General features: G+C 38.3%; 1 protein-coding gene across 1 annotated transcript in view; it reads right to left on the reverse strand.

Moving 5' to 3' along the window:
- LOC115437903 (unconventional myosin-IXb-like) overlaps nucleotides 1–22,181 on the reverse strand; it is a 52,839-nt gene extending 30,658 nt beyond the window's left edge. The window contains 7 exon segments of the mRNA XM_030161291.1: nucleotides 4,143–4,243; nucleotides 6,743–6,842; nucleotides 6,985–7,047; nucleotides 7,259–7,353; nucleotides 20,697–21,256; nucleotides 21,259–21,532; nucleotides 21,886–22,181. Of these exon segments, the coding sequence (XP_030017151.1) occupies nucleotides 4,143–4,243; nucleotides 6,743–6,842; nucleotides 6,985–7,047; nucleotides 7,259–7,353; nucleotides 20,697–21,256; nucleotides 21,259–21,472 (1,133 nt within the window). The 5' untranslated portion in view covers nucleotides 21,473–21,532; nucleotides 21,886–22,181.
- Between the last annotated feature and the right edge of the window lie 509 nt (nucleotides 22,182–22,690).

A 22,690-nucleotide genomic window follows, 5' to 3' on the forward strand; every position in this document is an offset into this window, starting at 1 on the left:
TGCTGCAGAAAATGAAACTGAAAAACTGTATTTGTAACTGTGGTTTGTGCATGCCATATACAGATCTAAAACACCAAGCAAAAGCAAACTAAAAAAATGAAGCATAGTATATCATTTTGCTTTTATTTGTGTGTAATGTAATGTAATACACACTGCTCTTATTTTCCTTCAAATTCACTGCCATCGGAGTACTTCCAGTACACTTAACCACTCTGAACAGGTTACTGACTCTGTTGCCAGTGCTTTTCTGTGTAGGCTACGTCCTGAGGCTCTGACAGTGCTTGTCGACATGCTTGCTGCATTTTTCTGTTGCTTGACGTGACAAGCTCTGACCTGTTAGTGACACCACAGAAACTCTTTGACAGCATTCAGTTCAATTACAAAGTACTTTGATTGCAACCAAAAAAACATGATATACAGTTTAGAAACAGGAACATTTCCTTGAATACTCTGCAATGTCACTGTAACTACTGCCTGATGGAGAATAGGAGGTTTAGGTTTCTAAGCTGCTGCACAGTAAGTATTAGTGTGTGTTGTAAATATTACTGTGATTCATAGCTTTCATTACACACTCACATGAAAAAACAACTAAGTTAGTTGTTACTTTGACTTTTATTAGAGTTTAAGCTTTTTGAGTTTTTGCCGGTTTGTTATTTGTCATTAAATGCTGTATCAACTGATGCATATGGACGTGATCTAGCCATCATCATTGCCTCTTGCACACAATTTGCTGTGAGACATGGACTTGGCACAATAACTAAAAATGATGTGCAAATGCTTTACAAGAAATACAGCCCCAGTCAGCCTGATAGTGGTGCTCTAATTAAAAGTGAAAAACTTAAAGGCTGATCGCTTCAGTGGCTTACATGTAGAACTCAATATACTCTCCCACCCACTGAGAATTAGTTCCCTGTAGTTCATGCATCCAGAAATCAGTCAAGTTCAAGTTTACATGTACATCTGTTCAGACTTAAAAGGAGTTTATTATAAGATATTCAGTGTATTTTTGGTGAAATGGAAGTTGCCACTACATTGACAAAGTCTGATTCCAGTGAATCATTTCCAGTGGGAAGCACACTGGAGTACAGCGTTGCGTAATACACAGACATGTTTTTACCAAAAAGTACCAAATGTCAAGTAAATTTGAAGTGAACTTTTGAAAACTTGCAGAAATGTAAATATGAATTATTTGAATTTCTAATAATTGGTGGGAATAAATAACTTAGGCTGTTTTGTGTCGCCTGCAGGTGAAGGGGCAGGTTACATTACACATGGCTCTAATAAACAGAGTAGAAATAAGGCTTTCTGGTATTGAGTTCCATCTAAAATGGCTGTAATGTCTTTTCATGGATGAATTTGGTCCGTTTTTTATTTGCCATTTCCATATACATTTTCCAGAGTGAAATTTTAAAATATGCATTTTTATACATTTGTGGAAATGCACCTATTTTGAAAGGGACCTTCAACCTCTGGGATCTAAATCTACATCACTTCACCATTCATCCTGTTACACAATTGTGTGAAATGTCATTATATGTGAATTCTTGAGTTAAATCCAAAAACATGTTTTTTTGTGGTCCCAGTGACATTAAATTTTAACCTCTGGCCATCAAAATCTAATTATCTAATCAGTCATCACATTTATTGTCATGGCCTGGCTCAAGACCATTACAAAGAGGACCAAACACACCAAGAACGATTAAACAAATTTTATCTTAAAGCTATACCTACCGATGTGGCATTTCTCACAGCACTGAGTAGATGTTTGAACATGAACAACCCGCCTCCCTCCAAAGCCCCACCCCCTTCCCTCTGCCTGAGCTCTGAGGCTCCTCCTCTCTCCTCCTCTCCTGATGCGCGATGCAAACGGAGGAGGAAGCAGAGGTGGAGGTCCGGTCCGTTTTGGCGTGTCCGCGGACCCCTCCCTCAGTAATCAGATGCATCATCCACCTGCCGCGGGCCCGCGGCTCCTGTTCCATCAGTAGACCTGGTCTGTGCAGTACTGGGTCAGCGTCTTCACTGCAGTGCCCATGGGATGGGCACGCGCTCTGTGAACACGCGGCCTCCACGAATTTTCCGTGGACATTTGAAGTTTCATAGTCCATACAATTATCATCCTACATCATCTTACACGTGTGATACCATGTACATGTACCTGTATGAGTCCCACGGTCATAAAAGCTGAGCTTTATGCAGACCTGTTCAGTCCAGTACAGCTGACTTCTGGACTTTTATCTCCATCCTTCATTCATCAGACTCCTGTTTGTGCCCCTCAGTTGTCGTTTCTGTTCATAAATCCGTTTAATCCCTTCCACATGTGCATGTCAGTTCTATCCAAACACATCCTAGACAGTAGACTGTGGTCAGTGACAGGAGAAGCAGCGTGAGTGACGCGTCAGATTCACAGGTACACATATCGGATGTGAGACGGCGATAATGGATCGGATGCTGGACGGCCGTAATGGATGATTGACAGGAGGCTCAGTCAGGTTCGGCCAATTATTTTATTCGGACCGACTAAAATGATTGGTCAGACTTTTATTAGAACTATATGAGAATTAAACATTTTTGAGTTTCAATACCTGGTGGATTTCTTTTAGATTTTAGTTTGACACACACTTATTAGGAGCATTTTAAGATGACAAAAGAAAAGTGTAAAAATGCCACATCATACGGTATAGCTTTAAATGACAAAAATCTAAAATAATGTTGCAAATTAATGAAAGGTGTGAGTGATCCATTTGTGAATGCAACGTGCTGCATGAGTGGTGTTGGGAGGTGTTGAGCTACACTATCTGACAACAAATTTGCATGACTGGTCCAAAAACAGCTAGCAAAAATCTTCAAAAAGAGGAAGGAAAAACAGCATGAAATCTTCACAAAAAGGAAGAAAAGCTAGCAAAACTCCAGCTTCATTACAACATTCCAGATTAATCTACAGCATCCTGGGCTACCTCTAGAGCATATACCCAAGGTTTTATTCTATGAAATGCAGGTAAATACCAGCACTTTCAGTCAATTATTAATGCGTATGTACACACAGGTTATTACATATGGCTAGGCTTCGTAATTGAAGTTCTGCTTTAGAAGTGTCCATTAAATGCACAGATTTCACTTTGTTATTCACACTTTTGAGTTCAAAGAGCTGCTCGTATTTCTGCCAGGATACAGCTTGCCTGTTTTTTCCTTCATCTTAGTATTAGGTTAATTTAACAGGTGCGGGGACTTTGCTTGGAATTGTCAAACTTGAAACCTGCTTGTGACTTCCATTTTTGGCAACTTCTGTTTCCTTCTGTTCCCTTCACCTATGGCTATAGTGACAGACATTTCTGAGCCTGAGTAAACCCTTTGGCATGTACTGCTGTGTTCTCTGTCATTCAGGTAGAAAAGAAAGAAGGCTTTTCCAAACATATTTGTGATTGTTGACTTTGCAGGTATTTCAGTTGTGTTCTTCACTTAAACCAGGGGTGTCAAACTCATTTTAGTTCAGGGGCTACATTCAGCCCAATTTGATCTCAAGTGGGCCGGACCAGTAAAATAATAACAGTGAAAAAAGTAAAATTATGTTAAGATCAGGTTTACATCCACAAAGTTTCCTTACAAATCTGAATAACATGAACAACTTGAATGGTCTTAAGAAAAACGAGCGCAATTTTAACAATATTATCCCGCGGTTTATCAGTTTATCATTTACACATGTGCATTACAATTGCACAAACCCTTCTGTAACAGGCAGAATATTGGTAAAATTACATTTACTTTTCTAAAGACATTTGTTTGTTCATATTTGTTCAGGTTATTCACATTTTTTGTAAATGTATAGTTCGGTAATGTAAACATTTTCATGCCATTTTACTTTTTACACCAAAAAACAAAGAGAAAATTTGGGGTTGTCATTATTTATAGGTTATTATGATAATATTTTACTGGTTCTGACCCACTTGAAATCTAATTGGACTGTATGTGTCTGCATGTGGAACCTGAATTAAAATGATTTTGACACCACTGATTATTAACATCTTCAGTGTAATTTTTTGCAATTTTTTTACAAATTCATCCCGCGGGCCGGATTGGACCCTTTGGCGGGCCGGATTTGGCCCCCGGGCTGCATGTTTGACACCTGTGACTTAAACCATACATACTGTTTCTTGGTGGATGGGAGAAAGCCAACCATCTCCATAGCTTGATGGAGCCTTTTATACTCTTGTCGAAGTTTTTCCTCATCATCTAAGTGGAAATCTTCCTGTAGAGGAAACAGATTAAGTATGAAGAGAAAGGAAACAAAAGTGAAAGTGATTCAATAGTGTACAATTGAAACAAAATTTACAGAAAATATAAATATTCCGCAGAATTAATTAATTATCTTACCTGGCCCTTCTAAAAACGTTGTACAAAAATAGTTAACCATAATGGTAGTAATGACTTCACACTACAACAACCTTGTGTTTAATATTTCAAAATACATGTTCTTTTGTGATTAGGATCAGCTGATCTTAAAACAATCTGTGATGTTTTCATTCAATATCTATTTGTAGCAGTAAACATAACCAATGAAGTCTTTTCTGATCAATCTAATCCATCCACATCATTAATATGACAAAACAGGATTTACCAAAACTCCACTGCATCTCCCAGGTTGTGATCACACCTGTATTTCTAAAAACAGTGTTACATAACTTTTTATTCTGAGTCACGCTGCCACAAATTACGCTTCACCTGAGTGAGTCCAATCACTTCACAAGCTGTATTTTTGGAGTTTCTGAGCAAAACATTTAAAGGAAAGACAGTATAGCAGGGCATCAATGGAGTATGCAGCTGAAGTCCAATTATAAATGGGAAAACTAATAAAACGAAGAGCAGGCCAGAGGGTGTGAACTGTAGAATGACATGGGAAATTGCCTGTGGCTGGCCCATGTTGCATCACATACCAGATGCACTTTTGCAGTGAGGATGGGGGGAGATTTCACTCCCTCTGGTCTACAGTATATATCCTTGCCTCAGTTGAATTATTTTTGTCCCCAGTGGGTACAGAGTTCATTCTCCCCTTATGGCAATTAATGCAATAGACCAACAGACCACAATGGAATACTACGATCCAAATATCTTTAAAATACATCTAGCAAAGTGTTGCTATATGACAACAAACTGCAGCGCAAACAACAACAAAATCAGTGTTGGCAGGCAGCGTTCATGTAATAATAGAGACAACACTGCTTCTAAGAGTATATGATGATCCAGGTTCCATTCCAAGAACCAATGTGAAAACTGCTGCTAGTAAGTGTCCACATGAGAGAAGGACAAGGCATATAATTGAAATTACAATGCTACCTGGTACATAGCCTGGCTAAATAAACTCCTGGACCACCTGTAGCTTTGGTTAGGGCACCCATTCACCTTGCATCACTTTGATACCAAGCATACGCAATGTCACAACACTTATTTCCGTCATGTTTATACACCCCACTTGGATACCCCTCTCAAGCTACTTCACAGTGGCCACAAAATGCATCACTAACCACAGCCAGCGTATTTCTGGTTTGGGGTTTTTAGTAAAGGGGATTAAGTCTGGCTAGTGGGTGATGGTAATGCACCTTAAGCCTGGAACCAGCCATTTTGAAAGAGAAAGAAGGAGGATTCTGAGATAGGACTCTCAATTATATACACTGATAAAATCATAACTATGAACATTCTATTCCCTCTCTGCATTTAGATCCTTCTAAATCCAACACAATAGACCTTTATGTTTCATAATTATTTTACAGATATTAGTTTAACAGCTGCAATAAAAAACATAACAAGCATCCAATTCTTTAGGTTCAACGTACTCTACCACAGGCAAGTAAGCACAAATGTGTCAGTATGTTAGCTTTAAGTGTATGGAACATATTAGATCAGTGGTGTCAAACATACGGCCCACGGGCCAAAACCAGCTGCCAGAGGGTCCAACCAATGAATGTCTGAAATTCAAAAATTACACTGAGATATTAACAATCCAGGGTGTCAAACTCATTTTAGTTCAGGGGTCACACACAAACCAAATCAATCTCAAGTGGGCCACATCAGTAAAATATTAACATGATAACCTAGAAATAATGACAACTCTAAAATGTTCTCTTTGTTTTAGCGCAAAAAAAGTAAAATAACATGAACATGTTTACATTTACAAACTACCCTTTCACGAAAAATATGAAATGTCTTAAGAGAAGTTAATGCAATTTTAACAAAATTCTGCCTGTTACGAAATGTTTTGTGCATTTGTAGATCCACTGTGATCTGTGAGTTGTAATGCACATGTGTATATGAGAAGATAAGACATTAAATTGTTAAAATTGCACTAATTTTTCTTAATAAATTTCAGGTTGTTCGTGTTATTTACCTTTTTTACAGACATTTTCATAATGTAATTTGTATTTTTTTCACTCTCATTTTACTGGTCCACTTGAGATCATATTAGGGTGTGTGTAGTCCCTGAACTAATATGAGTTTGACAGCCCTAATGAACCAATTCTTCAATTTCAGTAAGTGATTTGGAGGAAAAGCAGGAGCAGTGTCAGCATAGTTCAAGTAAAGCACGTAGTTTACTATTGTTTATTCACTATTAGAACTTACACATTAAGTGACATTGTGCATGTGATTCTGGAAACCAACAGTGGTTTTTCTCTTTTGATAACACATTAGGTTTTCCCCCTTCTCCTCCCTGTTTGCTATTACTGCTGCTGTAAAGTGTGTGGATCAAAGGTACCTGCTTGAGGTAGAGATAATCTTGTGGCTGCAATAGGTGGAAATACTTTTGGTCATCTTTGGACGCGCCCACCAGCAGATAGTAGAACACATGGTAGCTTCTAGGGGTCAGAGGTCACAGGACATGAGGGAAATAATTTACTCAACACTTCACTGCATGAGGCATTGTTAAGATGGTTATGTTTATATTAAGCCGTAAAGGTTTAAAGTACATGTCCAGCCTAAATGAAACTGTGACTTTACCTTTCACTCTTATCTCTGGACACGAGGCGACACTTTTCTAGGAGGTACTTCTCAATGACTGCACTGCAAGAGATACACAATAAGAAAATGTCAACAAATAGTTCAGTGAAGTAGCCAACAGTCCTGTGTATAAAAAAAATGGAAGGAGCAAAATTAACTAAAGGAATGCAGCTAAAGGATTTGCTGATTCTGTTTCTCTGCTACAGAGGTAGTAAATACTTTATAAAATAATACAAAGTTTGTTGAGGAAAACAAGAAACACTTGGAGGCGTACCCTCTGATGACACCACTCTCCAGATAGTTTAACTGGATGAACTTCCCAAAGCGGCTGGAGTTGTTATTCTGTGCCGTTTTAGCGTTGCCAAAGGCCTGTTAAAGCAAAGACACATTCATTTTCACTTAAGTAAACACTGGAATTGTGGGCATATTTCTCACAGGCACTGGCACCCAGAGCTAAATGTTGTATATGTTTGCTACCTACAAGGTCATTCTACTGTATCAACTCTGTGGATGGCAGGGATTTCGTTTATTTATCTATTTTTTATTTAAAGCAGCGAATGACTTTCATCACAATTTTTTTAAAATTTGTACAACCAGAGTGATAACCTATTTATCACTAATCCATTAGTCTTTCTGTGCACACGCACCTAAATCACTTCCCTCATGATGAACAACTTTGAAGATGACTCCATCACAAGCAGTACGTTTGTTCACATACCAAACCAAAATGTCACAAAATTTTGTCGCACAGCATTGTGGGAATGAGAATTCCATGCAGCAGCAATTGTCCTTTACCTCCACCCACTGACTATACTCAATCTTTAAAACAACCCTGGTGGATTGTATAATTTTACGTTGTAGCGATCCGGCTCATTTTCTTGCCGAATCTGTGAGAAACTGCTTTTGCTTCCCACAATGCACTTTGTGACAAAATTTCTGAAAAGGCCCACGTGATATTTCGGTTTGTTGTGTAAACAAGCTGACTGTGCTTATGATGGAGTCATCTTTGAAGTTGTTTACCCTGAGGGAAGTGATTCAGGTGTGTAAGCACGGAAAGACTAATGGATTAATGATAATTAGGCTATCACTGGGGCTTTATGAATTTGAAAAAAATTCAGAGTCATGCGCTGCTTTAACCTTAATTTAACCAGATAAAGTCCCATTGAGATCTCTTTTACAAGGGCGACTTGGCCAAAAGGTCAGCAGCACACACCATGATGAAAAACACGTAAAAAAAGATTGGTGATAACAATAAATTAAAAACAGGCAATAATTTAGTAATAACACAAAGTAATAACAAAAGTTTGACAAGTACAAGTACAATGTAGTTTGGTCAGAAGCAAATTTTTAAAGTGTAAGATCTGGATGAGGTCAGCAAACAATTAAAAACACAGGCACTGTCCGAGGGATTCTCGCTGTCTAGTCAGTAAGATGGTACAAAAAACTTGTAGTGAAATGAGCTGTGGTATTTTCAGCTCCAACTGAAGAGTATTCCAGGCAGAGGGGGTAGCAAAACTGAAGGCTCGCTTCCCCATTTCAGTTCGAATCCTGAAAACATTCAGATAATAATTATCACAAGTCCGTAAGGCATTACGGTTATTGGTTCTTTGAAGAACAGAACATAGGCATGATGGAACCAACCTGAGAAAAGCCTTATGGATCAGAGACGACCAATGGGTAAACCTTTTGGGAGCTCAATGAACACCACTCAGCTTTAGCGTACAATTTACAGTGGTGAGTGAGGAGACTACAACCAGTGATAAATCGTAAAGCACGATGATAAACAGTGTTTAAAACATAAAGTGGATTTGTTTGCCACCCTATGTTAGGACAATGTCCCCTTATTGTTAACATTAGATTCTGGCAAAGATAAATTACTCACTTGGCATGTTATTCCTTCAGAGAGCTCCTGAGGTGAAAAACAGCAAAACAACAAAGCAGTAGGAGGACTTTTAAGACACTCAAGAGTTTCTGAAGAGAATATCCACTAAATCTACCTATCATCATTCATGATAAATAAACATGCTAATAAATATAACTATCAGTGCATAAATAGGCCACTTTGAAAGAAGGCCTTTGAGGCTAAAACGATATTTCACTGATAGAGAGTTTAGATATTGTCATTTGAGTCATTTTGCCATCACTGTGGGTAATGTACCAATTTGAGTCCATGTCCATGACTGAGTCCATACCGAGGAAAAAGCACAGATTACATATCTTTTCAGAATGTGTATTTTTCCAATACAAACTTGCAAACTTAAACTGGTGCAAAATATAGAAAAACTGAAAAAAAAGGAATTCTAAGCTCAATCAGATGTGCCATTATGAAAAAAGGCCTCCATGTAATATTTAATCATACCGCCTTTAGCTTTGTTTACAGCATGCATTCCACGTGCCATCATTTTGATAAGTTTATGCACTGCCACATTTTTTTCTGTAATTTTTTTTGGACACATAACGTTACTGAACCTAGATCTGACCAACTGAAACAACCCCAGATCATTACACTGCATCCAAACGGCTGTACTGTTGGCATAAGGCATGATCACTTTTGTCACTTCATCCTCCTCCATTCTCACCCAGATGCACCCATCACTCTGGTACAGCGTCAGTCTGGACACGTCAGACCACATGACCTTTTTCCATTGAAGCACAGTCCAATCTTTATTCTCTCCATCAAACTGATGGTTGTTTAAGAAATGAGAAGCTACTCATATCAGTTCAAGATTTCGTTGCAGTTGAATAATATCAATATCAATCACTGTAATAATTATCCAATGGTAGGATCTGAACTATCTGGTTTGTTAAATCTAGGTGGAGACATTTTTGTCAGTCTGTGTTCACACAGTTCTCTCAATTATGAGCAGAAACAGCCCATAAAATGTTTTGTGAGGTCACAATGACCTGTGATGACTGAAATCCAATCAGCTCTTCATCATTTCACCCTAAGTACCATGTTTTTTAAGTGGAACTGAAAATCTTTTTTTTCCGGCATTTTAGCTGCATTTACTCTGAAACAGTACCTTTGATAATCCTTCTGAATCTTCTACATAAATCTCACAGGTGTTAGCTTTCTTTTGAACCCACATTTGTTGAGACCAGTGTTGTTTATGAAATATACTTCCTTCATTTTGAGAATGTCATTTTCAGCTGGTAGGCTGAGAAATGGTCTATGGGGTTGACAAGACATGAATGGACAGACATGAGGTCACAGTGACCTTGACTTTTCTCCTTTGACCAACAAAATCACTTCAGTTCATCCTTGTGTTCCATGTAAACATTACCACTGAGATACTGTGGGAATCATAATGGGAATCATCTGACAGGTCAGTGGACAGACCCTCTGATAGAGATGTGCTATGGATGCATCTATAATAAAACATTTTAATGCATTGTTACAATGGCTGAATTCAGAAACATTTCCAAGAACAGAAGTTTTGTTCAGTTTTACAAAGACAGATTACAAGCTGACACTTCTGTTTATGGGACATCCAAACAAAACAATCCACAGAGCAGGAGTACTAACAGGACAAAAAGAATCACACCACATAACTACAGTCCTTCAAACTCTTCACAAGCTACTGGTTACATATACATATATATATATATATATATATATATATATATATATATATATATATATATATATATACATATATATATACATATACATATATATATATATATATATATATATATATATATATATATATATACACACACACACACAGGGTGGGGAAGCAAAATTTACAATGAACATTTAGTTGTTTTTTCTCAGCAGGCACTACGTCAATTGTTTTGAAACCAAACATATATTGATGTCATAATCATACCTAACACTATTATCCATTCCTTTTCAGAAACTTTTGCCCATATGAGTAATCAGGAAAGCAAACGTCAAAGAGTGTGTGATTTGCTGAATGCACTCGTCACACCAAAGGAGATTTCAAAAATAGTTGGAGTGTCCATAAAGACTGTTTATAATGGAAAGAAGAGAATGACTATGAGCAAAACTATTACGAGAAAGTCTGGAAGATACTATTAAAGAAGAATGGGAGAAGTTGTCACCCGAATATTTGAGGAACACTTGCGCAAGTTTCAGGAAGTGTGTGAAGGCAGTTATTGAGAAAGAAGGAGGACACATAGAATAAAAACATTTTCTATTATGTAAATTTTCTTGTGGCAAATAAATTCTCATGACTTTCAATAAACTAATTGGTCATACACTGTCTTTCAATCCCTGCCTCAAAATATTGTAAATTTTGCTTCCCCACCCTGTATATATATATACAGTACAGGCCAAAAGTTTGGACACACCTTCTCATTCTTTGCATTTTCTTTATTTTCATGACTATTTACATTGTAGATTCTCACTGAAGGCATCAAAACTATGAATGAACACATGTGGAATTATGTACTTTACAAAAAAGTGTGAAATAACTGAAAACATCTCTTATATTCTAGTTTCTTCAAAGTAGCCACCCTTAGCTCTGATGACTGCTTTGCACACTCTTGGCATTCTCTTGATGAGCTTCAAGAGGTAGTCACCTGAAATGGTTTCCTAACAGTCTTGAAGAAGTTCCCAGAGATGCTTAGCACTTGTTGGCCCTTTTGCCTTCACTCTGCGGTCCAGCTCACCCCAAACCATCTCGATTGGGTTCAGGTCCGGTGACTGTGGAGGCCAGGTCATCTGGCGCAGCACTCCATCACTCTCCTTCTTGGTCAAATATCCCTCACACAGCCTGGAGGTGTGTTTGGGGTCATTGTCCTGTTGAAACATAAATGATGGTCCAACTAAACGTAGACCGGATGGAATGGCATGTCACTTCAGGATGCTGTGGTAGCCATGCTGATTCAGGTTGCCTTCAATCTTGAATAAATCCCCAACAGCGTCACCAGCAAAGCACCCCCACACCATCACACCTCCCCCTCCATGCTTCACGGTGGGAACCAGGCATGTAGCATCCATCCGTTCACCTTTTCTGCGTCGCACAAAGACACGGCGGTTGGATCCAAAGATCTGAAATTTGGACTCATCAGACCAAAGCACAGATTTCCACTGGTCTAATGTCCATTCCTTGGGTTTCTTGGCCCAAATAAATCTCTTCTGTTTGTTGCCTCTCCTGAGCAGTGGTTTCCTAGCAGCTATTTGACCATGAAGGCCTGATTCACGCAGTCTCCTCTTAACAGTTGTTGTAGAGATGCGTCTGCTGCTAGAGCTCTGTGTGGTATTCATCTGGTCTCTAATCTGAGCTGCTGTTAATTTGCGATTTCTGAGGCTGGTGACTCAGATGAACTTATCTTCAGCATCAGAGGTGACTCTTGGTCTTCCTTTCCTGGGGCGGTCCTCATGTGAGCCAGTTTCGTTGGAGCGCTTGATGGTTTTTGCGACTGCACTTGGGGACACATTCAAAGTTTTTGAAATTTTCTAGACTGACTGACCTTCATTTCTTAAAGTAATGATGGCCACTCGTTTGTCTTTACTTAGCTGATTGGTTCTCGCCATAATATGCATTCTAACAGTTGTCCAATAGGGCTGTCAGCTGTGCATCAACCTGACTTCTGCACAACACAACTGATGGTCCCAACCCCATCAATAAGGCAAGAAATTCCACTAAGTAACCCTGACAAGGCACAGCTATGAAGTGAAAACCATTTCAGGTGACTACCTCTGGAAGCTCATCAAGAGAATGCCAAGGGTGTGCAAGGCAGTCATCAGAGCTAAGGGTGGCTACTTTGAAGAAACTAGAATATAAGAGATGTTTTCAGTTATTTCACACTTTTTTGTAAAGTACATAATTCCACATGTGTTCATTCATAGTTTTGATGCCTTCAGTGAGAATCTACAATGTAAATAGTCATGAAAATAAAGAAAATGCGAAGAATGAGAAGGTGTGTCCAAACTTTTGGCCTGTACTGTATATATATATATATATATATATATATATATATATATATATATATATATATATATATATATACACACACACAGGGTGTCCCAAAAATGTTTATACACTTTAAATAATTGTAAAGCAGGTGTTTATTAAAATTCATTTAATTTTCAAAATGTAGTAGAATTTACAAACATCATTTTATTGTTTTGTCACCGCATGTTCTCAAACTGACGTCTGTTCTGGTCCAGACACTGCTGACAACATGAAGCAATGGAATCGCACACATCATAAAACAATTCCCTTAGTATTCGCATGCATTTACGTTCAGTGGCTGCTCTCAATTCAGCGACTGTTGCAGGTCTCATAGCATAGACTTTGTCTTTTAGGTATCCACATAAAAAAAAGTCTAGTGGTGTTAGGTCTGGTGAATGCGGAGGGTATTCAACGAAACCCCTCCATCCAATCCACCTGTTTGGCAAGTTCACCAGACCTCACACCACTAGACTTTTTTGTATGGGGATACCTAAATGACAAAGTCTACGCTATGAGACCTGCAACAGTCACTGAATTGAGAGCAGCCACTGAACGTGAACCAGGGAAGGGCGGTTATGGGGGGTGCACTCCATAACTACTGAAAACCTAAAGTGAAACTTAACATGTTTCAAACATCCGACTCGGCTTCTGTGCCTGTTATAGTTATACTCTCAGTGGCCATGTTTACCCCCACCCCCATCAGCGCCCCAGCCTCAGAAAAAAGTGTTTTTGTTTTTTTTTTTTTGCAGTGGCACAGACAATTCAGCAGCAGCACTGCAGACTATATATAGGGGACCCCACCTCTGTATTTAATCAAAGACCCTGAAAAGAAACGGTTCAGTACAAATGAGTGCACCGTTACACCCCTAATTTTCAGGTATGCATTTTCATATTCTGATGTTTTTAGCCCGATTTCAGTGTGTATTAACTCTTGTCCATGGAAAAACAAAAAAGAGGAAGTCCATGTATGGGAGAAACATGGCGGTCTCTATGAACAGCCTCATCACAGACAGAAATGGCTAAGTCAAAAGTAATAAATACACAAGTATTCCTATTTTTGTGTGATTATATATTAATGAAAACATAGTTATGAATATTTTAGTCTCATATGATCTTAGCCCTGCAATGAACTGGCATGTCTCACACGTCTAGGGTGTACCCAACCTTCACCTATTTGTAGCCAGGATGGGCTCCATCCCTGCCTCTTGAGAATTAAGCAGTTCGGGAAATGAATGAATGAATGGTTCTACATCTTTCTAAATCCCCTGAATCTTAACACGCTGGACCTTTGCACAAAATAAACCTAACAATAATGACATGGTCTCTGGCATACTAATGTCTCCCATTCCAAAGACCTCGCCGGCCTATAAAGGTGTCATTCTACTTCATTCCAGTGTGAGCTATGCTGAGGGTCGTGTCTTAACAGGCCACGCAGTCTGCAGACAGTGAGTGAATCAGCTTTTCACAGTATTCAGTCAAGTGCACATAAAGCGTGGAAACAGTGGAACATCCCCTCCTCAACACAGCTCTGTAAATACATTTTTCACTTCATTCTCTAACACACAAACAAGTGGGCATACAAACTTAGATAGCAGCAGCGCAAAGATGAAAGACATGGGGGAAGTTGGTATGTAGCAGAGAAAGAAAAACAGGTGTTTGCCATGTCTCAACTGAGAAACTGAATCCTCTGAAGGAAAATGATCATCATGAAATGGCCTGGCTGAACGAATTCTTCATCAGAGAAACGAAATTGAACACTGGGTGAAGGCAGCACCTATCCATTGTCAAATATGTCATCAGGAGGAATTTGCCCTCAGAGAATTTCCAATGGCATTTTCCTGTGGTATGTGACTTACTATAAAAACCAAAACTTGTTTTACATTCTCAAAAGTCAGACATTTTACATCTATGTATTTTACACTTACAAACCACACAAAATACCATCACAAGGCCATTTACAATGGTGCAAAACCAAGGGACGAAGACCTCAACTCCAAAATGAAGCCCTAAAGTATGACATTCACTAGGGGTTGCTTGAAAAGCCCTGGCTCCAATAGACTTGCACTGAACTTCACTCTACATCAGCTATTTATTTTCTAGGACTCATTCATTCAATTCTCATCTGTTTTATTTGTATCCTTTTATAAAGTGATTTGTTGGTCCATCTTTAATTTTAATTAACCAGGTTTCCAGTCAAATGGAGGCTTTGATATCTGCTGTATCTACCCTTTGTTTGACAGGTTAGAATAACAACTTGTTCACCTGCAGCCTGGCTTTCAGAATGTTTTTTTTTTTTTACCTGACTTATAGCTCCATTGTAGCTATGGTCCATAAGTTCTACTAACAAGACTGTAAAATGACTGTGTTCCACAATGATTGAAGACATTTATTATTTTTAGTAAGTTAGCACTTACTGAATACTGCCATAGCTCCACCCCCTTTGTCCAAATATAGCTACCTCTGACTCCAAAATGTCAACAGGTCAGAAACCAATGGGTGATACTATGCTTCCTAAAACCACTAATATACAAAACAGATTAGAATTGCAACAAGGACATGCTTAATTATTCTATGGATTAGGTTATTTTATAGTACCTGATAATACTGTATTTTCTTTTTTATTCAACCAAAAATCCAAAATGCAAGGACATTTAATTTAGTGCTGTGTTTCTCAAACTTAGCCTTTTTATTGGGCCTCAAATTGACAAAATACTTTCATTTTCCTTATTAAAATAGAAAAGGCATTTTTTCTGCACTGGTCTGTTCAGCTCAGTGATCAATTTCTAGCTAACATAATGCTCATTGTGACTTTGGGGATTCCTTCACTCTTCATCACATGTTTGATGTTGAAATTGAAAACAGGAAGACAAGTTTCTAAACCCTGACCTAACCAAAGCCATTCAAAAATGCAGAATAGAGTACTAAGTAAGACAGACTAAAAGTAATTCAGTGTCAAAACAAAACAAAGCAAAGATGCTCTTTTGACAGCAGAAAAGTACATCAATCATGCTTGTTTGTTCATGGATTTTTTTGATAATTAGTGTGTTTTTTCTCATCAGTTTTAGCTGCAGTTGACTTTCTGATATTCCAAACTGACTCATTCCTTATGTGGATTTAGTGATACAAGTCAGTATAAAATGCATTGTATGTATGGACAACAGAATTCCCTTTTGGTTCTGAAAAGGTTTGGGAACCGCTAGTTTAGTGGCATCAAATCTTCATTTTTAAGAAGCTGCAACGTGCAAAACACTAAGATTTTTTTGTTTAAAGGAATCAACTAATCACTATAGATCTAAAAAAGATGCAGTTGTTGTGGTCTGCAAATACTGACAATGAGTTAATGTAAAGACTGCCTCATGCAGACTTTGAAGATTGAGACAGTATTGAACATGAGAACTGAATTAGGCATAAAGAGAAAGAAAAAGAGCTGATTTCTACTTTGATGTGCTGCTTCGCCAGCAGACCTGGCTGAGCCTGTTCTGACACGTTCCTGTTTCTTTTCTCTCTCTATGGTGTTCCCTACATGACAACGCCCTGCACATTCCAACCTGTGGAGCTTTAGAGCTTTGCGATCACCTCCACCCGACGCTGAAAAAATTTTTTTTTTAAAAATCCCACAACAACTGCTCAGTTGGTTAAAGACAAAAAAAAAATTAATTATTTACCAATGTTTACATATTTCAGAGACCGACCATCATTTGATATCCTTTGCTGCTGTTGTAGTGGGCGAAATGAAAACAAGGTGTCATCCTTCTGCTTTTCAAATGAGATAATAGCATGAGGGAAAGAAAAGGAAGTCATGCTTTTAGGATTTACAATAAAAAAAAAGGAAGGAAGGAAGAAAGAAACACTCAAGATGGTTGGAAGCATTTTGCAGCAACTACAGAATTATAAACCCAAATAAACCTCAGGCGAAATTCTTTATTTTAGAACATATATTAATAGGTCTCCCATAATATTCAGCTTTGGTCAAAGACAGGCTCACTGTTGTGGCATGACATCTCAGTCCTCACTAACGCTGCTCCTTATTCAGTCAAATCACACCATAACAAAAGCCCTTTTCTCCTTAAGCTAAACCTCTACCTCTGTAAAAGAGCACAACAAAGTATGAGGTGGATCGGTTAACAGTTAAAAAAAAAAATACTTAAGCTGTTGCTTATTTCAGAGAAAAACTTGTCAGACTTGTTCAGAGACAGAAGAATCTATATGCAGTTCCATGAAAAGACAGTCCCTTGGGATTGTGTAGAAGTGGGTGTGTGATCAGTAACAAAGTAGATCACAATCCTTTGTGAAAAAGGTCAGCTGCTGTACCGATGTGTTGATAAAACACGATTCTAGGTACAGTTTGCAGATATCTCTAATCTTTCACTTTGACTTCCTACATTTTTAAAACAAGTATTTGTTATTTCATTAAATGTTGAAGCATCTTTCCAACTTCAAGACTGCTTTCAACCTAAAATGAACAGCACAATAACACACAGAGAAAAGACTATTCCTTGGTATTTACACTGGTGAAAATTACACGACAAAAAAACCCAAAAAAAAAACAATGTAAAAACCACATGATGAAAATGACAATAAAAGCTGTAACATGATGACAATTACATAGAAGATGCAATAAGAGAAAAAGAATGTAAGACATGCAATAAAATGAAACTGGAGAGTAGATCCATAATGTTTCGACTTCTTTTGGTGGCAATGAAAACTGATTTGAACACTGGTGAAAAGTAAATGTTCTTATTTTGAGTTTAGTGTTTTCTTATTTCCTTCAAAGTTTAAATGGATTAATAGTTTTTATGTTCAATCCATAGACATCAGGTTCAGTTCTCTTTTACTGAACGTAGCTTCAAAATCCTGTTGTGTTGCAATTGGAACAGTTATGTGATACATTGTTATGTCTGGAAATGTCATACATGAAAGCTTATGGTTTTGTAGCACTGTAGATGAAGTGAAACCATGTCATGAGGCTGCTTCCTTGTACTGATCCAGTCAGACTTTGAACACTAAAAACTTAAGTATATTCCTAAGTAAAGACTGATTTGCAGGTTCCAAGAAGGTGGGTATTCCCCCCAAAGTGTTTAACCTACTTTTACATCACATATCATTTACACATGCATAATCTGACAGCCTGACAAATTAACCAGACAGAATATGTCACCGGGAAATGTGAGTAAATGTGTCATCCTGTAACTCACTGATAGCTACTGCAGCACCACAACATTAATGTGACAGCCAACATAGAGACCCTTTAACCTCAGTGACTGAGACTGAAACTGAAATAGTTACAACATTTATCACATGTTTCAAGTTTATTTGTCATGTGTGCTCAGGTACAAGTACCATGGCAATGAAACACAGTTTGCCCTGGCTCTCTCTCCGCCCAATATTAAAAAATAAATAACAACCAAATAACAATAACAATCACAGCAACACTAAAAAATACTTAACAATAAATAGCCCTAGCCTTCCAACTGTAAAATAAAAACACTAAATAAATAAATACAATTATAAAAACTGAAAGTCAGGCTGCAGGTTCCCAGCTACCTCCTAGCTGAGCTGCTGTTTAGCAGCCGTGTAGCCTGAGCTGAAGCTCAAATGTAGCTTTTGATCCATCTACAACCTTACAAACCATAAAGTACAAAAAATGCCCCTCATATCATTAAAAACAGATATTACAGGATTATCTCACCTGATTAAAGTCAGTCTTTTTGTTCAGTTTTCTGGACCAGAACACAGATGAGACAACTACAACAGGTCCCATTTTGTGGTCACACTGATCACACAGATGCTTTTATTACAGGAAGTGAGAAACCATGGCACTGTTAGATCTACATATTCTCAGAGCCCCTTTGGTGACATAAGGAAAAAAATATTACTGCATGGTCATGAGATAAGTAATTACTAATTACTAATGCCCCATACTAAAACTCCATGCACTACCTCAAGTGTTTGAACTATATCACAGTAGTTCATACCAAGGTGAAAATAAAATGAAATCAAATTGAGGTGTTCCATGTTTGTAAGAGCATCAAATCGGTGTGCTACGCTATACAGCAATCTTGTAGATAAACTGTCTTTCAGTCACGCATCACTAACTCACGCAAACGCTTTTTTTTTCTCACGTCATCAAAGGGGCTGCGTAGGTTTCTAAAATGTGTCACTTTCTCTTTTTTTGAACAGGTGGCACAATATAAAGAGTAGGCTCTTTTTAAGTGTAGTTTGGGTTGGAGTCACTGACAGACACACACAAAAAACAGGAAAATACAAACTGTTGCTCAGAAAAGCTGCATTACTGTAATTCTATGAGGTCAGGATGACACAGGTAACACCAAGTCAGTTTGTCAGACTGTTGGTTTAACCAAGCACTCTCATCCCTCTTAAAATCTAGCAATGCACAACCCTGATGCATTATTGATGGCAACTTTTATTATTCTGTTGTAACGGAAACATTTTGAGGTTTTCAAATCCTGCATCTTGAAATGACAGTATAAACATTTTTCATCCAGTATTACAACAAAGTTCAAAGTATGTTTTTTTTTTTATTTATAGTGATATATATATAAGTGGTCTATCTGCTTGATAGTGTATTAATTAATACATATTTAAGTACTGCTTCATATTAGACATTTCTATTCAGTGGTTTATTCACATTTTTAATTTTCTCAGGAGCAAACAGTGGAAACAACTGAAAAGAACTGGAAATATTGCAAAACATTTGTAATAGTTTGAGGAAGTGGAAAGATTGGGAAATTGATGAAAGGCACATGTGAATATGAGTAATGGAAACAGATTAAGAGACTAAAGGAAATGTCATATTAGATGGAAACAACAACAAATTGGTTGGGATGGGTCAGTGTGGGTTTTTTTTTTTTGCTGCTGTCGTAACCAAACCATTTCTTGCAAAGGATCAATACAGTATCTATCTATCTATCTATCTATCTATCTATCTATCTATCTATCTATCTATCTATCTATCTATCTATCTATCTATCTATCTATCTATCTATCTATCTCATCACCATGTATGAAGAGACTAATGTAAGACAAAGGCTTTGACAGATTGTTAAAGACTTTGAAACAACATTATATGAGCCAGAAAATCAGTTCAGGTCAGGAGGCAAAACTTAAAACCAGCTCTTAAACAGCAACTCTTAATATTCTCACAACAGCAATGAATGAAAGTAGATATACATGTCATAGTCTTTTGTCAATTTTCTGTGTATTTGGTTAAAACTTATAAGGCACTTGGATTGAAGCCTGTCGTCTGTCTCATGTCACCATTCTGTTGCTACTCTTTCTCCATCTCTAATTATGTTGAATTGAGAGGACCCATATGATATTTTCATTTTTATTCAAATTTTCAGTTAACTTTAGGAGAACCATTGCTGGGAGCTCCTGTCTTTTGTTGTGTTTAAGACAATGCTGTAAACTTGTCTGATCTCACAAAGTCATGTATTGGAATTTGTGTTATGCTACATATCAGTGTGCAACTCAAAATGTACTTTTATTGTAAAAGTAGATCTGTTCCAAATATTTGTAATCAGCCTTCTTTCTTTTAGTTAGACTCATAATGTGCTTATACTGTTGGGCTTTTCCCCCCATTTCTATTTATCACAGCTACATCTACAAATAGTAAACTAATTTAACACCTGACGCCTACGATGAGTCACTGCAAAGTAAATAAAGAACACACTTCACACTTGTATTTTCTATTCTGTGTGGACAGTTATAACAGTAATGGGTGCCAGTGGTATTTGCATCCAGCGTCACATCACCGAGACCTACCTCAAGCACAGGTCCAGCCCCCAGGATGGTCCGTTCCAGCCCTCCAGAGTACGTCTTCTGGCTGAGGGCAGTGAGGCAGTGGATGAGATAACTACTGCTTTCAGTCTTCCCTGATGCACTCTCTCCAGAAATCACAATACACTGGTTGGCCTGCCTGTTCAGCATGGTGCGGAAGGCCACATCGGCTATGGCAAATATGTGAGGGCTTTCTTTACCCAGCGGCTGGTTCTCGTACTTCTTTACATACTTGGGGTTGTAGTACACAGGTAGGCACTTATTGGGGTTGACAGCAATGAGGATGTTGCTTGCGTAAGTGTAGATTTTGAACTTGTAGAAGCGCTGGCTCAAAGCCTCCAGAATACTGTCCTCAGTTACAGAGGGGAGGTCACACAGGTCATCGTAGTCCTCTCCACTGGTTTCTTCCTGGTTTCCTCCTTGGTGGACCTGCTGCTGTATGATAAAGTAGTAGCCATGGCTTCTTGGGTGCCACTTCTGGGCTTCTGGGGGCCAAAGAAGGACTCGCTCCAAAGGGCAGTCTGTATCATTCAGCATCTTCTCCTCCCATCGTACTCCGTCACCTCCAGCAGACTGTATGCACAGTTGGGTGGCAAGCCCAGGGTGATCACAGTGTTCTGGATGACCGTCTTTGCAGTGTCCTCGGCGCTGACCTGCAAGGGACAGTACGCAACCCTCTGCAGCTCTGGTCTGGGGTAGATCTGCACGACACAGACCTCTGCATCATGTTCAGGGACCCCAGCTCCATCTGTAGCACTCATTCTGATAGACAGAGGCAAACTTTAGCATAACTTACTGCCCCAACTCTCTGTAAGCATCCACTGTAGTAGAAATACAAAGAAAAATACTAAATATCACCTTAACACAGAAAAGAGGAATTTAAGATTTAAGTACATGTTAATCTAGACTTAAGCCCAAAAACATTTTACACATGTATTTTTTTTGGGGGGGGGGCTTACACTTTTATCTAGCATCAAAACTTGGCAAAATGACAACAAACATGCATGTTCCTTTGCCTGGTTTAACCTGTCACCACACGAATCCACATTTCCCACCATCCTTAACAAATATTCCCGCATACTTTTACCAACAGGTGACAGTTTTCCACTTAAATAACAATGTCTGACCATTTAAAAGTGATTTAAAACAATCAAGTAGTGAAAATAAGCCTCACCTATCAAAGAAATCCACTCATTTCATCTTCGTCAGGCGAAACCTTACTGACAGCAAGGAGGAAAACTTTGCCACGCTTCTTAACGTTACTCCAATTTCACAACTTTAGGACAGAAAAAAAAACAACAACCTGTGCTTCCAGGAAAAAAGGTGCACCAGGAAACTGTGAACTCTGAATCCAAAACAAAGTAATTTCCCAGAAGTTCCGCCACGATATTTCCCGTGTACTTTACAGTTTTGAGAAAATGAGGATTAACGTCTCCACGTCGTCCCGGTCGAAAAGTTATGCTAACAGTACTTCCTAGATTTGTCCTCCTCACACACACACACACACACACACACACACACACACACACACACACACACACACACACACACACACACCCTCCGACGAGGTGTGGAGATAAACGGATCTTTTCCCCTCATTGACCTGAAATGTACCAAACACTGAAGACAACAGCAGATAAACACATGAAAGTAAAACATCACTTAGCTGTACACCAGAGGACCGCATGCTAACGCTAACATAAAGTTAATGTTATTATAGACAAGAATGAACGGTTTAATGTCAACCCGGTTCTGATATGATGGGTAACATCTGAGGGTGCAGCGGCCTCTAGTGGATGGGCTGAGGTATTACAACAGGCAGAACAGCCACTGGAGGTGAACAGCTGACACGAATACGTTTAACTTGTTATTTTTTATGTTTTTAACCCTTTCATGCATGAATTATGAGATCCTTAATCAAGATTTATTTCCTGAGTGTTTTTATTCCCCTTAAGGCATTAAAAAAAAAAAAAAAAAAA

This window comes from Sphaeramia orbicularis, chromosome 17 (genome assembly GCF_902148855.1).
Source record: "Sphaeramia orbicularis chromosome 17, fSphaOr1.1, whole genome shotgun sequence".
Classification (NCBI taxonomy): domain Eukaryota; kingdom Metazoa; phylum Chordata; class Actinopteri; order Kurtiformes; family Apogonidae; genus Sphaeramia; species Sphaeramia orbicularis.